The 14,858-nt window shown below is 44.8% G+C and overlaps 2 protein-coding genes across 7 annotated transcripts in view; both read left to right on the top strand.

Moving 5' to 3' along the window:
• The window catches only part of LOC118299664 (unconventional myosin-Ic), a 56,778-nt gene extending 48,752 nt beyond the window's left edge, over window positions 1-8,026 (top strand). For all 5 annotated transcript variants that reach the window (XM_035623569.2, XM_035623568.2, XM_035623572.2 and 2 more), the window contains 14 exons: window positions 993-1,110; window positions 1,751-1,864; window positions 2,053-2,129; window positions 2,239-2,307; window positions 2,432-2,516; window positions 2,703-2,862; window positions 3,005-3,088; window positions 3,204-3,297; window positions 3,376-3,431; window positions 3,507-3,642; window positions 3,739-3,809; window positions 3,903-4,000; window positions 4,214-4,313; window positions 5,364-8,026. In XM_035623569.2, the coding sequence (XP_035479462.1) occupies window positions 993-1,110; window positions 1,751-1,864; window positions 2,053-2,129; window positions 2,239-2,307; window positions 2,432-2,516; window positions 2,703-2,862; window positions 3,005-3,088; window positions 3,204-3,297; window positions 3,376-3,431; window positions 3,507-3,642; window positions 3,739-3,809; window positions 3,903-4,000; window positions 4,214-4,313; window positions 5,364-5,390 (1,289 nt within the window). In that variant the 3' untranslated portion in view covers window positions 5,391-8,026. The remainder of the gene's footprint in view (window positions 1-992; window positions 1,111-1,750; window positions 1,865-2,052; window positions 2,130-2,238; window positions 2,308-2,431; window positions 2,517-2,702; window positions 2,863-3,004; window positions 3,089-3,203; window positions 3,298-3,375; window positions 3,432-3,506; window positions 3,643-3,738; window positions 3,810-3,902; window positions 4,001-4,213; window positions 4,314-5,363) is intronic.
• A 1,777-nt stretch (window positions 8,027-9,803) lies between these two features.
• LOC118299020 (large neutral amino acids transporter small subunit 4-like) overlaps window positions 9,804-14,858 on the top strand; it is a 27,495-nt gene continuing 22,440 nt past the window's right edge. The window contains exons 1-2 of one of the 2 annotated variants that reach the window (XM_035622371.2): window positions 9,804-9,997; window positions 12,543-12,759. In XM_035622371.2, the coding sequence (XP_035478264.1) occupies window positions 12,600-12,759 (160 nt within the window). In that variant the 5' untranslated portion in view covers window positions 9,804-9,997; window positions 12,543-12,599. The remainder of the gene's footprint in view (window positions 9,998-12,542; window positions 12,760-14,858) is intronic. The other variant, XM_035622372.2, reaches the window with a different exon arrangement.

The raw sequence follows: 14,858 nt of genomic DNA on the forward strand, positions 1-14,858 counted from the left end.
GGATGGTGTAGGATAAGAATGCAGTATAAATACTGTCATAAATCTTAAAACCTGGTCATCTCAAGAACATTCAATCATTGTGTGTATTATATGAAAACACAAATAATAAGTACTTTTTGTGTGTCCCGAATTATTCAAGTCTTTCAGGAGTAGCAGTTGTTGTGAGTGATTTATTGTATGGCAGTGATGTGATGGAATCTGTAGCTTTCTGCATCGTTGTGCTGAACCATTGTTTTGAATTGAACACGTTTTGTACATGTTGCGTTGCACAGAACTTAGAGGACAGTTTGGCGAGTCTCACACCTACAGGGAAGCAGATAATCATACACACGATATGAATCTTACAAGCAACTGTAATCCTCATTTAAATTAAATCTGTGCTGGTTACTTAAATTGTAAATGTAAATACCACAGAATTTAGAGCGTGGAAATTTGGGTGCCTGTCCTTTTGAACAACTCACTATTGGACGGCAGCAGGCCATTAGACAGTCTCTGTCTGAATTCTCTGTGGTTTTTCCAGATTGCTCATACTTAATGACCTGTAGTCGATTTTAAATTAAACAAAGTGTTCAGGAGTTTTCAAGTTCCACTCGATTCAAGTGATCATAGTAACTTTTTGTGTGTGTTTTCACTGGCTGGGGGCCAGTTTTATGTAACGGTTCTGTAAACAGAGTGGAAGCAGCTTAGCAGCTTTCAGCAAGCTAATAATTTCCCAGAAATCTTATGTTAATCGTGTATTTTCACTAATTCCAACCAAAACAGTTTGCTGTCAGCTGCATCAGAGGCTGCAGTGTAACGCTCCGTGTGGTCGTCAGTATATCGGGCAGGCCTTTTGTTTCTCTCCACAGTCGGCCTTCTGTTGATTTCACACTTGTTTCTCTGTCCTTTGTCACTCCTACTCCCGCTGTTTAGCATTTACTGGTTTTCTCCGGTTCATTTTGTCCAACCGACGTAACATTTTCTCTCCGACCCCGCTCCCCGTCTGTCCCCAGCTCGATTCGACGAGGTGCTGGTCCGTCACCAGGTCAAGTACCTGGGACTGATGGAGAATCTGAGGGTGAGGAGAGCCGGCTTCGCTTACAGGCGACGCTACGAGGTCTTCCTGCAGAGGTGATCAGACACTTTCCCTTTTCTCTACTCGGGAGGTACAATCACGTGTCTGCGCTCGACATTCAGTTGTACCACATTATGTTTTCCACGTGTGCCACGTCAGAAACATGATATTCACACTTTCATGTGCTAGCACACAATCAATATCAGTTCCTAATGTAGTCATATTGCTCAGATTAGATGTACAGTACATGGCCAAAGGATACATAAGACATAACATAACATTTTAATAAAAAAGCAGTTCACTGTAGACCAGAGTACCTGTGAAAACCACGCTTTTATCACCGGTCAAAAATGTCAAATACCTCTTGAAAACCAGTCGTAGTCTGTTTTAAACAAAGATAAAGGTAAAAAACTAAATACACATAACTAAACTTTACAGTAATAGTCAGACCAATGCTGACTGACGCCTACACGGAACTATTTATTTCAACTTGTTAACATATATTTGTTTTTAGAAGTGATGGCAAAATGGTCGAATGTTCCTTTGAATGAATCCCTACAATCGAAAAGTTGATTTGAACCCAGGGACATTTCCCACTGACCATTAGGCTTTATTCCTTTATACAGCTTTATTTTAAACCAGCATTCTAGTGTTCACTGGTGTTTGTGTCTGTTCGACTTGTGTGTGTGTCTGTAGGTACAAGTCCCTGTGTCCAGACACGTGGCCAAACTGGCAGGGGAAACTGGCCGACGGAGTGGCCACACTGGTCAAACATCTGGGATACAAGCCGGAGGAGTACAAACTGGGCAGGTCTGCAACACAAGCACACATGCACACACAGATAAAGACCAAAATGTTCATATGAGTCAAAAAGTACAAATAGTTGTTGTTGTTTTTTACTCCTTAAAACTCCTTTGTGCTTTTTAAAATCGTCTTTCTGCTTACCCTCAACCCTGAAATACACTTAACCACATTTGAAAATCTTTTCCTCTTTATAGATCCAAAATCTTCATCCGTTTTCCCAAGACCTTGTTTTCCACCGAGGACGCACTGGAGACCAGGAAACACGGTCTTGGTAAGAGTCGGAGAGTCGTGACACATCTGTCAAACACTGCCTTTTTTATTTTTTAAACGACTGTTGAGCCAGAGATTTCTCATGTGGCTCTCTCTCTCTCTCCCCACAGCCACCAAGCTACAGGCGGGATGGAGAGGCTACAGCCAAAAGTCCAAGTATCTAAAGCTCCGAACCGCAGGTGAGGACACTTCTACTTCCCCGAGATCATACTGAATTTTTCATATAACAACTTCAGTGTGTCTGCTGACAATCCAGGTAGCGTATGTGTTTGTGTGTCATAATGTATATAATGTGCCATGCAGCTATTGCCATCCAGGCGTGGTGGAGGGGAGTCCTGGCCAGGAGGAGGGCCCAGCGCAGGCGTAAGGCTGCGGACACTATTCGCAGGTACAGACCACCCACTGTGTGACAGGTACACTCAGAAAACCAGTGGATTGATTGGTGCAATCTGATCTTGTGTTTTATTCATGAGATGGACAGATTGAAATTGCTATGACCAGGTCAGCCACTGCCAAATGTTTGTGTAGATTCCCTTTTTTTTATTCATACTCCGTTACCTCTTCTGACCCTCAGGTTCATCAAGGGCTTCATTTACCGCCACAAGGATCGCTGTCCGGAGAACGAGTATTTCCTGGACTACGTCCGCTACTCGTTCCTCATGAAGCTGCACAGGAACCTGCCCAAGAGCGTCCTGGACAAGAGCTGGCCGACGCCTCCGGCCGCTCTCACTGAGGTACACAGGAATGCCCTAAACCTAAGGATTTGACGATAAGACCCTAGGGGTCTTTAAAGGCCAAGATCTATTGTGTATATGTATTCTTCCACTGCACTGCACAAGTGAACTGAAAGCTCTCTGTCTCCGTCTGTGTCTGTAGGCATCGGAGCATTTGCGTAAGCTGTGCATGCAGAACATGGTGTGGAGCTACTGCAAGAAGATCAGCCCCGAGTGGAAGCACCAGGTGAGTGTCGCCCCATCACCAGTCCAGACGTGCTCTTTGTAATCCGACGGTCAGGCTGTCTTGTTCGCTGCTTCCTTTATGCATCACGTCGCTGACATAACATCTGTGTGAACAGTTGGAGCAGAAGATGATCGCCAGTGAGATCTTCAAGGACAAGAAGGACAACTACCCACAAAGCGTGCCCAAACTGTTTGTCAGCACGAGACTCAGTGAGATTCATCATTTTTTACAGACTTTGTTTTTTACATTACGCGACACAGTTTAACAGCATGTTTCCTCTGGGTCAGATGGCGAGGACATCAACCCCAAGGTGCTGCAGGCTCTGGGCAGTGAGAAGATGAAGGTTAGTGGGGGAAAGTCCTCAAACAAACTATTCTTACAATCAGCAGCGGTCTGACCGTGGCCCTTCTCTTCCCAGTACGCAGTGTCAGTCACCAAGTACGACAGGAAAGGCTACAAAGCTCGACCTCGCCAGCTGCTCCTCACCGGCAACAGCGCCGTCATCATAGAGGAGGCCAAACTCAAGCAGCGCATCGACTACGGAGCTCTGAAAGGTCAGAGGTCGACATTTGTTAAGTGGAATTGGTTTTTTATGGACTTTGATTGTGTTGGGCTCACTAAAGTCACAATAAACTGTCCTTCTCTTGCAGGGATCTCAGTCAGCTCGCTCAGCGACGGCTTGTTTGTTCTGCACGTGCCCAGTGACGACAACAAACAGAAGGTGAAGCCAAGGACATGCAACGCAACCTCAGCAGATCCTAGGTCGTTTTGTATATAAGTGTGTTTTCACACGTTGTTTTGTTTTTTTTACCAGGGAGACGTCGTTCTGCAGAGTGACCATGTGATTGAGACCTTGACCAAGATTGCAATCTGTGCCGACAAAGTCAACAGCATCAACATCAACCAGGGCAGGTGAGAAGCACAGCGAAAACATGGAGATCCACAATGGACTCAAAATGGAGCCTTAACCCCTTTTCCCACAGTCTTCCTACATAATGCTAATAACTGCAACAGTGTAATATTCTTTAAAAAAAAAAGACATGTCCACTCTCTGCGAAGGTAGGTAGTGGCTAAAAGCAGGAACACCAGCAAATGGCGCTAACTGTCCCTCTGTTGCTTCTGCAGTATAAAGTTTACACTGGGTCAGGGGAAAGAAGGGATCATAGACTTCACCCCCGGATCAGAACTACTGGTGGCCAAGGCCAAGAACGGACACTTGTCTGTGGTGAGTGGGTTTAATCATCTTCAACTCCTTTCAATCAGATTACAAAAGGATTTTAAAATGGTTTTGTGAATACAATTGGATTTTATTTAGATTCATTTCATCAGTTTCAGAATCAATGAAATGTGAAACTAGTCTCTAATAGTGACAAACCAGCACAGACTCTGCAGTTCCCCTCAGTACTATACCCTCTTCACCTCTTTTAGCTCATTGTTTTGGTTTTATGGTCCACACACTCTTCTCTTATCTCCCTTGTTTCCAGAAGCGGCAGGCAGCTGTTTTCAGAGAACCAGTCTTTAGTAAACACAATATACCCTCGCCGGCCCAGTATCAAATGGCAGAGCAGTTAGTAACTAGCAGGTGAAGATAGAGAGAGCTAAAGAAATGTTTCCCTCGGGAGTCGGTGGAGAGCAGAAACCGCTTAAAGCAGAGTGAGATGTGACAGAAACACGACGGGTCCTGATTGGTGCACAGACACGTGTGACCTTGCCCTCTTAAAAAAAAAAACCCTGCTGAAAACAGAAGACATCGGACAACACGCCAAAAATAGAAAATGTCTCATCTCTTAATGTAACAACATCACCATATCAGAGCAGCTGATTGAAAAGAAAACATTTCTTTTTGGATTTTGACCATTGATTTAGTGATTACAGCTCATTACACTGGAACCAAGTGGCTAAACAATTCAGTTCATGCAGCCTTAATATTGTTTGACTGTTTTGTTGACAAAAAACGTTTCAGCACGTTGACTTTGAAACTGCCCACACCACAGTGGCTTTATTTCCTCTGACAACTGATAGAGAACAAAGAATGAAAATGAATTAACTAGCTTTCTGTCTGGATGTAAGCTACGTTATCATAATCAGTCGAGACATCTCTGTGACTGACATGGAACGTTATTATTATTAGTAGTAGTATTAGTAGTAGTAGTTGTACTGGTAGTTCTAGTAGTAGTAGTAGGCGTGAGTGACATCTCTTTCTGCATCTGTACAAAAAGTAAATAATTACTCTGTTGACCTCTGACATGACATTTGTCTCCTGGATCTCTTCCAGACGGCTCCCAGACTCAACTCCAGATGATGGCCACTCTGCGCACACACACACACACACACACACACACACACACACACACACACACACACACTCCTCTGACCTCTCCCATCCTCCAATCACATGACTGCAGACGCCGCTCTGCCTAAGCCAATCCGATGCCAGCCGTCACTGCGCAGGTGGCATGTGCTTCCAAATATTAAAAAAAGAAGAAAAAAAAAAGAAATCCAGCAAAACTAATTGATATATTTATGTTTATATATTATATTTTTGGGATTAATACTGTTGTTGTTTTGAATATTCTGATTTTATATATGAGGCCAAGGAATAACATGTTTTGGTGCGTTTTTCTTGCACCGCGCGTGTTTATCGTGCTTTATTTCGGAACATGACCAAGAGAGCGACGGGGGAAGAGTCAGAGTTCAAGACGACGACGACGACGACGAGATTGTTGTTGATGAAAAATCAGGGTTGGTTGTTGCCTGTTGCCTCTTTGTTTTTGTTTTTCTGTTTGCTTTTTTCCTGCTTGACCAGAAGACGTGATTGTCTTTGCTGACCCTACTTCGCCAACTGGGGCCGATGACTTGCTATAGAAGCATGGAGGTGTGTAGAACAAGGCTGACCGTATGTAGGAAGGATGTGGAGAGGTTCGGGGATAGCGGGGAATGACATTTCAATCGAATGGTGACGCTTTGACCCAAAAAACAGGCTTTCAAGGGCCAGACTGGCTCACTGACTCACAGGATCTACTACTGATTATATTTCAAATGATCTGTATTTGTATAGAGGAAAGCTGACCGATTCACCACACAAAATAATCGGCATGTTCCGCAAACACTGCAAAAAATATGAACAAAGCAAGTGAGGAGGTGTGTGAGAGGACGGGTGAAAAGAGGGACGGAAGAACGCAGCAGTCATTTGCCACCACAACAGGTGCTTGTGCGTCGATAGAAAGTCGTCGGCCTCCGACTGAAGGTTGTACTGCCCTGCGACCGGACTCTTCCCTGGTGCAGAACCACATGACATGTTCTGACAGCGTCTCTCTGTCGAGTGGACTACGTCATCTTCCCATGATCCTCTCTGCGTCGCTGGCCACCTACTTGACCTGACCTGACCTGACCTGACCTGCTTTTACCTTAGCTGTGACTGGACGGGCGTGATGGCTACCTCTGACTCGGTTCGGACCAATGTTTTCCACTAAAATTCACCAAAGGCCATCATTAACTTTGTTAGTATGGAGTGTTTCTCTCACTTTTTACTATCATATTTTAATTTTTTTTTTCCTTCTTACAACTGTATGCCTATGCGACAGAGTTGAGACCACAACTCGAGACTAAGACTCACAGTCCGAGACCGTTGAAAATCTGGATTTAGTGAAAAGTGCTAGCGAAGGCTGAAGACCTTTTTTGTTTAGATTGAAGCAACGAACATCCGTGTGGCTTCATATATGACGTCTCTAAATGGGAACTCTTCAAAAAGACACTTTTTGGCTTTCTTGCTGAGAGTTAGATGTGAAAGATTGATACCAATCTTGTGTCTGTACGCCAAGTATGAAGATCCACACAGTTTTAGATTTCGTACACATTCAACGATATTCAGTTTGTAGAATAATTAAGAGCCTTAATGTGTGATAAGAATATATTAATCAGTGCGCTTTAGACATGCAAAGCAGAATTTATTGCCTTGCCAGCTCCATACCCAGTTCTAGACATGTGAATCGTATGAAGATTTTTTTTACTTTGATCCATTCAGGCCTGGAAAAAACATAAAAATAGCATCAAACTCATCAGGCAACACGAAAAAGAGTCTTCATTTAAATTAAAAACAGAATATTTACGCAATAAATGAATCAAACGAAATATCAAGTAAAAGCTTCGGACTGACCGGTTCTACTATAAACATATATATATATATATATATATATATATATATGAACCTCCGACCCTTGACCTCAAACAAGTCTACCGGTGAGACCAAAGACAGACGGTGAGGAAGTTGTGTTGTTGAAAACGTTTCTTTCTGTCCAGACCTCGCTCAATGACGGAACTTTTCCCTCGGCGCGGCTCTGGGCGGCGAGGCAGTGCAATATGCCGAGGCAGGACTGTGCTTCTGCACTTAAAAACTATACTAGCCAAAGACCCTGTTGATTTATACTGATCCTGTGTATGATTTATATGATATTATTATGATTGTTATGTTGTTTTTTTTCCAGGAGGGGAGATGTGTGTTTGTACAGTTTGTGTTCTGTGTCATAAATGAGGAGATTTGAGCCGAGCGAGCTTTGACGACGCGGAACCTTTTGGAGAGAAGAAGCTTTTGGTGTTGTTTTGTTAACGTGTTCACGTGCCTTGTTGGATAGCAACACAACACATGTTGTGTGAAAAATAAAAGAAATACCTCTTTGACAGAGTACAGGCGACGGCTAGCGAAGGGTTGTTTCTGAACGTTTCCCAGCAGCATCTAAAAGGTTTTGCTTCCTCTGCGTGTATAAGCTTTATTCGAACCAAACTCTGAGTTTGTCTGTTGATTTACAGTTGCACTCCTGTTGTCAGTCCTGACTTACTGTACGCACCAAACCAATGTATAATTACGCCAGCACACTAAAAAAGAATAAGATACTAAAGATTTGAAAATAAATAAATTTGAAAAATAAATGCAAAACCGACGAGTGGCTGTTGGGTGTTTATTCCTCCTTTGCCTCCTGTTCTGCTGTGGGAAGTGTTGGTAACATTAAAAGGAGATAGTGACTTCAATTTCTTATCGAGTAACATCAGAATAGAAAACGAAATGACTGAAATGTGAAGCATCTGTTGCTGCAGCATGTTGCAGGACGGTGACAACTGTGAACACGACCGAATTACCAAGACATGTCTCCGCCCTTCACGAATCTTGCTGCCCCTGCAGTTCAACCTATAGGACGCAATGCAGAATATTAGTTGGGAAAATTGCCCATCAAAGGAAACCTGTGATATAGGTTTTATTTTCTTAGCAGAGGGTTATATACCACTGGCAGGCAGTACTGCATTACTCATTTAAAAGCACAATCAGGTCATCCCTACTTGTTTTTTCATCGTCTACCGCTTTATCCATTTGAGGGTCGCCGGGGGGGTCTGGAGCCAATCCCAGCTAACATTGGGCGATATACTTGTTTTTTTGTTTTTATTTAAATGTATTTTCAGAGAGAGGAGTTCTCAAGGCATGTGCACACACAAAAATAAAACCTATAATTCTACACTATGCTAAAGCAGTCAGCCGTTGGTCTATACGATTAGCATAGTAAAGAAAATTATTAAAATTAAAAAACCTGGTCATGCAGATCCCACTTGAAAATCAAATACCTGAGAGAACCTCAGATTTCATCATCCCTACATTCAGCCTCTGACTTTTCTGAGACAAGTAACTGCAAATAACAATTTCCTCAATTTCCCCCTATGGGAGATCAATAAAGGTTCATCTTGATAACTTCATAAAGACCCCATTGGGTCCGGGATCTTGCAATCTCGTTCATGAATCCATCAACAGCTAAGTGCATTTGCTGCAGTATAATTTCAATTTTCTTCTCCCTTGCTTCAATATTATCATTTTGTTTTGCAGACAGGTCAACCCCTGTCCATCACGACAGTGGTCACGGCCAGGTAGACGGTGCAGTTCCTTCAGTAGCCAGCAGGTGTCGCCTTTGGTCCGACTCCGTCCTCCAGAGGTGTTACTTCGCCGCTGGCCTTTCCTCTGGAACGTGTGAACCCCTCCTCTGCCCTCCTGTATTTCTAGGAATTACAGGTTTGGCCTTAAGTTTTCAGTGTACAGTGAGTCACCTCACGTGGTCGGTGGCCGAATGTATAGCATACACATGTAGTGTAAAGGTGTGGCGGCGGCAGTGATTATTTTAACCCCCACAGACGAACGAGCTGCTCGGTTTGAGCCCCTAGTTTCTTCATCTGACTGTCAAATCAGAACAAAGACGTGCTGAGACCTTTAGTCCAGATTCTTTCTCTTGTTCACATTTTCATACTTTTCCCCCCTCATATTTAGGCTCGTATTCACTGTTGATTACTTTGTATATACCATTGTCAACATCAAAACTACCTGTAAGTTTATATTCCCCGTTTGCCTTTCACCAAAGTTTTGGTGTGTCTTTAAACTCGTCATACGGTTTGTTTTAATAGTTACATACATTTTGATTTGGATTGTTATATTTACTACTTTTAAAAAACAACCTTTTTCTTTCAAAGTTTTTGTCCCAAGATTCCCCGGCCGCGTCTGAATACTTCGTCTGAACTGTTTTCGCCGACAAATGTTTTTTTCTTTCTCGGTATTGAGAAACAGCACACGTGCGGTGGCCTACAGGCGCTCCGTGATTGGCTCCGGCCCCGTCCCTAGCTCAGCCACGGGCCAATGGGGAGGCGCCCTTGTTTGTGCGCCGCTCCAGCGCCTGCTATAAAGACCAGCCGCGATGAGGGATGAGGACAGGAAAATAATAAGAGTCAAAGAAATTTAAAAAAGAATAAGAAAAGAGACCCATCCCCGCACGAGAGGCATCGCTCCTGCTCCGTGCGTTTGACGACGAAGGGACAACTGGGAGCTGCGGGAACCGAGTGAGGAACGGAGAGGCTCTGCTGACCCTGACTCCGCGCACACAGGTAGGGCTCAGTCGGCATCGAGGATGCTCCACTCTGCAGCGCTCACACACTGGTGGTTGTGGCGAGAGGGAGGCTGACTCATATTCATTTGGCCTCAGAAGGAAACATCATCTCTCACTGACGCAGTCAGTCACATTATCTTTCTTTTTTTTTTCTGCTCCCCGTGTTTGTCTGTGTCGATTTGTCCGTACAATACAGAGGGGGAAGTGACGCTGCAGCCAACTTCACATGCAGCAGTGTTTGTGTGGAGTCATGTTCCCGATCACTGTGCACGATGACTGCGGTGGGTTCACACTGTAAACCCACCGCAGTCATCGTGCACGTGTGACTGGATCTGATGTCGATCAGTTCATTTTTAACCGATCACTTCTCCCCGTTTCCCCGTTATCTCGCGCGGGTTGTGATGTGGCGACTGTCCGGTGGTGTTGTGTCAGCTGCTGTGTGGAAGTTGCGATTCAATCTGTGAATTGAAAACCATTCTCGGTCCTACTATTTAGAAAAAGCAAATGTATAAATGGGGTGCAACAGAACAACAGACGAGGTCTCAGCCTCTCAGGAGGCGGTTTCCCTTGTCACTCGTCCTCCAGTTAGTTGAGAGTCTTTGTTTCAGCAGCGGGATGATGGAGGTAGTTCTCCCCCGCACTGTTGTTGATGCTGAACAGCTGAGCGCCGCTCGCGGAGAAGTGCCGTCAAGCTGCTGAAACACCATCCGGGGGAAACCTTCAAAAATAAAGGTGCGCTTTTGTTGGCGCGCAAACAGTTACATAGCCTGCTTTCTTATGTTGCAGTAAGTCTCTGTAATGTCACCTAATATGTTTGGTCTTGATTAATGTGGTGTTTAATTCAAAGCCGGTGCTGTCTTAGCCGTAGCTGGAGATTTTCTCAGATATCTACAACAACATCGCTTCAACGACCTTCAATTGTGAAGCTTTTATTTTGAAAGTAGTATCCGGAACAGCGATGTTTTGTTCTGGCTAGTTTGACGGTGCGGGGAGGAGGATGGAGACGCAAATTGGGGGTGTGAGGAGGTGTGAGGGGGGGATTCCAGTCCAGTTCAGACCAGTTCCAACGCTGCTCTTCATTCACCGCAATATAATTGTTGTTCTTAGTTTTTTTTTTAAATTGTTCTCGGCGCGACGAGCTGCAGCTCGAGCGGAGCAGAGTCCGAGCGACTGGTGTGCAGACTGGGCTGCGGGCAGCGCGTCGTCCTCTGCGGCTCTGCTGTAGTGGAGCCCGGGGGGGGCGATGACTGAGACCAAGTTCCTGTTCTGACAAAATAACACATAACGAAGAAAAAAAACGAAAACGAAAACATATGGTTTAATATACGTTAAGTGGTCAACACATGTATTTCCTTTACAAGACTTAATGTCTATTGTGGATTCAAGTCAGGTCACTAGTTCGTCTGTAAGAAGAACTGCAGCGTCTCACGTCACGTCAAACGTTAAAATAGGTCATTATTTCTTCAAATGTAGGCGAAGAAATTCATTGTAAATGAATGGAAGTGTGTTTTTGATCGTTCAGTTAGATGACATCTGTACTAGTACGGGTTATCGTCATGGGTCTTCATATACAGTCTGTGATTCATTCCAGGCTTCAGGGTTTTAATTGATTATTCCACGGTGTGTGTTTTTGTACGTAAATGTCCGCCATGTTGTCATCATAGGCGTAATCATCCTAATGACTGATGCGGTTCTCTATCGGAGCAGTAACTAGTAAACAACAGCGACACTGACAACCGAAGCTCGCGCCGCACTGGTTCGAACCGGCTGGAGCTCGCGCTGCGTTCACGTGCAGTGGTTTTTTTTTTAAATCTTCTTTTTGCAGCTCAAGAAACTCGTTGTTTTTGTTTTGTTTTACCAAAGTGGCTTTTCAGACCCACTCGACACTAAACGGAGAAACATACTGTTTGTGATGTCATGCAAAAAAAACCCTGCAAGTAGCCGTGTCCCGTATTTCTTTTATTACCCAGATGAAGGTCAACTACAGGCATTTATGAATGGTCGAAATTTATAAAGCGATGGAGATCATTAATTTACCACCAAAACACACGCACACACACACACACACACACACACACACACACACACACACACACACACACACACACACACACACACACACACACACACACACACACACACACACACACACAGAGGGAATAAACGCAACATCAACCTCACGTGTAGCTGCTGCATGAGCTATGCCACTGACAGCCAATAGGAGAGGACCTGTTAAGCCTTTAAGCCAATCAAACTTGTCTGGGGGCCGGAGCGTTTGAATATTTATGTAGGGGTTTTGTGCATGTAAAGGGCCTCAGCTGTTTTCTGTTTGTAGGAGTCTCTCTCTAGACCACCACCACCATCATCACTGACAGACTAGAACAAAGACATGTATGTGGTGCAGGCTCAGAGCTTCACTCAGAGCTCTTTATTGTGAAATTCATAGATCATATTATTTGTGTATACTAACATGTAGACAAAGTGTAAGCATGAACATAAGCATCAATGAACATCTCTGATCACCGTCTTGTTTTTCACTCCAGCAGCCTCCTTCACCTCCAGTCAGGCCAGTGCCTTGCTGACCCCCCGACTCGGCCGAGATGGCTCCCACCCTGGCCACAGCCTTCTCCCGCCGCTGGTGGATGGCGGTGACGGCGGTCATCGAGAACCTGCTCTTCTCCGCCGTGCTGCTCGGCTGGGGATCCCTGCTCATCATGCTCAAATCCGAGGGCTTCTACTCCTACATGTGTAAAGGACTAGGTGAGTCGGCTTTGCGTGGGTTATCATTTGACAAATGGGGGGAGGGGGGGTTTCAGCAGCATTAGATGGGGAAGATGCGTAACTCTGGACAGCTGTGGAGGAGGAGGCTTATGTATTTATCTGCTGCAGTAAGTGATTACTTCGGAGCACACTGCAGAGGTCTGGTCTCCTCTGTCTTAATCCAAGCCCCCAGATGTTTCAACTTTGTGGTGATCTGACCCAACTGATATTGACTCAAGTGACATCACTCGAGCCATAAAAGGCCTTGTACAGATGTCGCCCCCCCAGACACACACAATATACTGTACAGTAACTTCCCCAAAATCTAGAAACGGACTTTGATGTTTGAAATCATAGGATTCAGATCATTTAAGAAAAGGGATCTAAATACTAATTCCAACACCGGAACCCAAGTTCTCACACATTTTATAAAATAAACGACTTTATGTGATTGATTAGAGAAGATTACATACGTTCTGGATGGTGATTTTAGAAACGGCAATGGACTACATGCACGAGGCTTCGTGACGTACCTCCGTTTCAAAAATAATGCTGCTCGTCTGTTTGCGCTGTGTTTACCGTTACTGTGTTTACTCACTACTTCATTCAGAGTATTGTCACGAGTGTGACGCAGGAAAATGACCAAAACGGGACATTTTCAAAAACAGATGAAGAAGTACTCAGATCCCTGCTGCCTCCCACTTTGTTCGCCGGCATTCAAATTTGGTTGTGCAAGTAACCAATTGTCACCCTTATTCATCCCCTGCCACTCGAACGCCACTACTTCTACTGCTACCGCTGAGGATATTTGTCATGCAAAGAGGCTGCATATGGCTCGTGTGGAAAGCCATCGGGCCTGTTTGCATCCACCAATTTACCATAGAAAGGTTTTCTTTGTTTCAAAAAGAGTGTTTGTATGGGATGTTAATAGGGCAATAGTGCAGGGCGACGCCCTCGGTATCTTTGAGCTGCTGAGAAACCAACAGACTGATTGTAACACTCAGGGCGTATTATATGCTGAGTGGGTGTGGGTGGGATTAAGGCGACTTAAGGACACACAAAGTGATGTACCCAGAAGTTCTTTTGGGGTTTTCTTTTTCTTTTTAAAGAGGTGCTCCTGTTTTCATTTTTCAAAATCGGCCCCAACCTTCGGCACATTCTGCAGCTCTCGGTCCCGTTACCGAGGCCTTTGAAAGGAGCAGCTGCTTGTATAGCAGCAAACACGCTTAATTTATACTGATCTCACAATTGGGATTTCCTTGTGGAAAACGAGTCAATGAGCCAGCGGCAGGCCGACTCTAAACAAGACCCGGGAGCAGCTGTAAAGAGCTCCTGCAGCGACGGAACCAACGGATGGGTCAGATCAGGTCGTGCTATGGCCCTCCACTCTCTGTGATCAAAGGTGGTGCGGGGAGCTGATGCACTCGGCGGCTCATTATCACTGTGTGTTTTATCCGTCAGAATATTTCTTCAGCTTTGAAAAAAAATCAAAGTCATCTGCGGACTTCTGCAGCCTCGGGCTCATGATATGGCAACAAGTCCTTGTGACGGTAGCGGCTGTAGGTCAGGTAAAAAAAAAGAAGATACGAGAACAACACAGTAAAAGGCCAGTTCTTCATCATCACTGTCGTCGTCTCCAGTGGGTGTTTGGGTTGCCTCCACTGCCGGGGAGCAGATCGATCCCTCCGTTCTCAACAGTGACTGTCACACAGGCCGTATTTCAGTCCCTGTGTCCTGATCCTCTGGCCCTCGTGTCTCTGTCTGTGTCTTTTTTCACTCTTTGTGCCCTCCAAAAGGAGCAGCGACCAAACCCCCGCGGGGTTCATTTGTGCACATGATGGTGATTTGAATCGCTCCACACAGATTCACTCACAGTACCCCCGAGGACAACATAGCTGTTTTCAGACATGAACTCTGGAAAACATTTTTGAAAATTGCCTCCGGACATTTTCCGGAGTTTTCACATATTTCGCGCACAACGGGAGATCATTGTCTGAGCGAGACGCGTTCACACGGACTGGAACATTTTCTGGGACATTCTGTGGCGTCTGGGCGGAGCATGTAGGAAGCAGGACATGATGACAATTCTGCTGCGTGAA

The sequence above is a fragment of the Scophthalmus maximus genome, chromosome 11, assembly GCF_022379125.1.
Source record: "Scophthalmus maximus strain ysfricsl-2021 chromosome 11, ASM2237912v1, whole genome shotgun sequence".
In the NCBI taxonomy this organism is placed as follows: Eukaryota; Metazoa; Chordata; class Actinopteri; order Pleuronectiformes; family Scophthalmidae; genus Scophthalmus; species Scophthalmus maximus.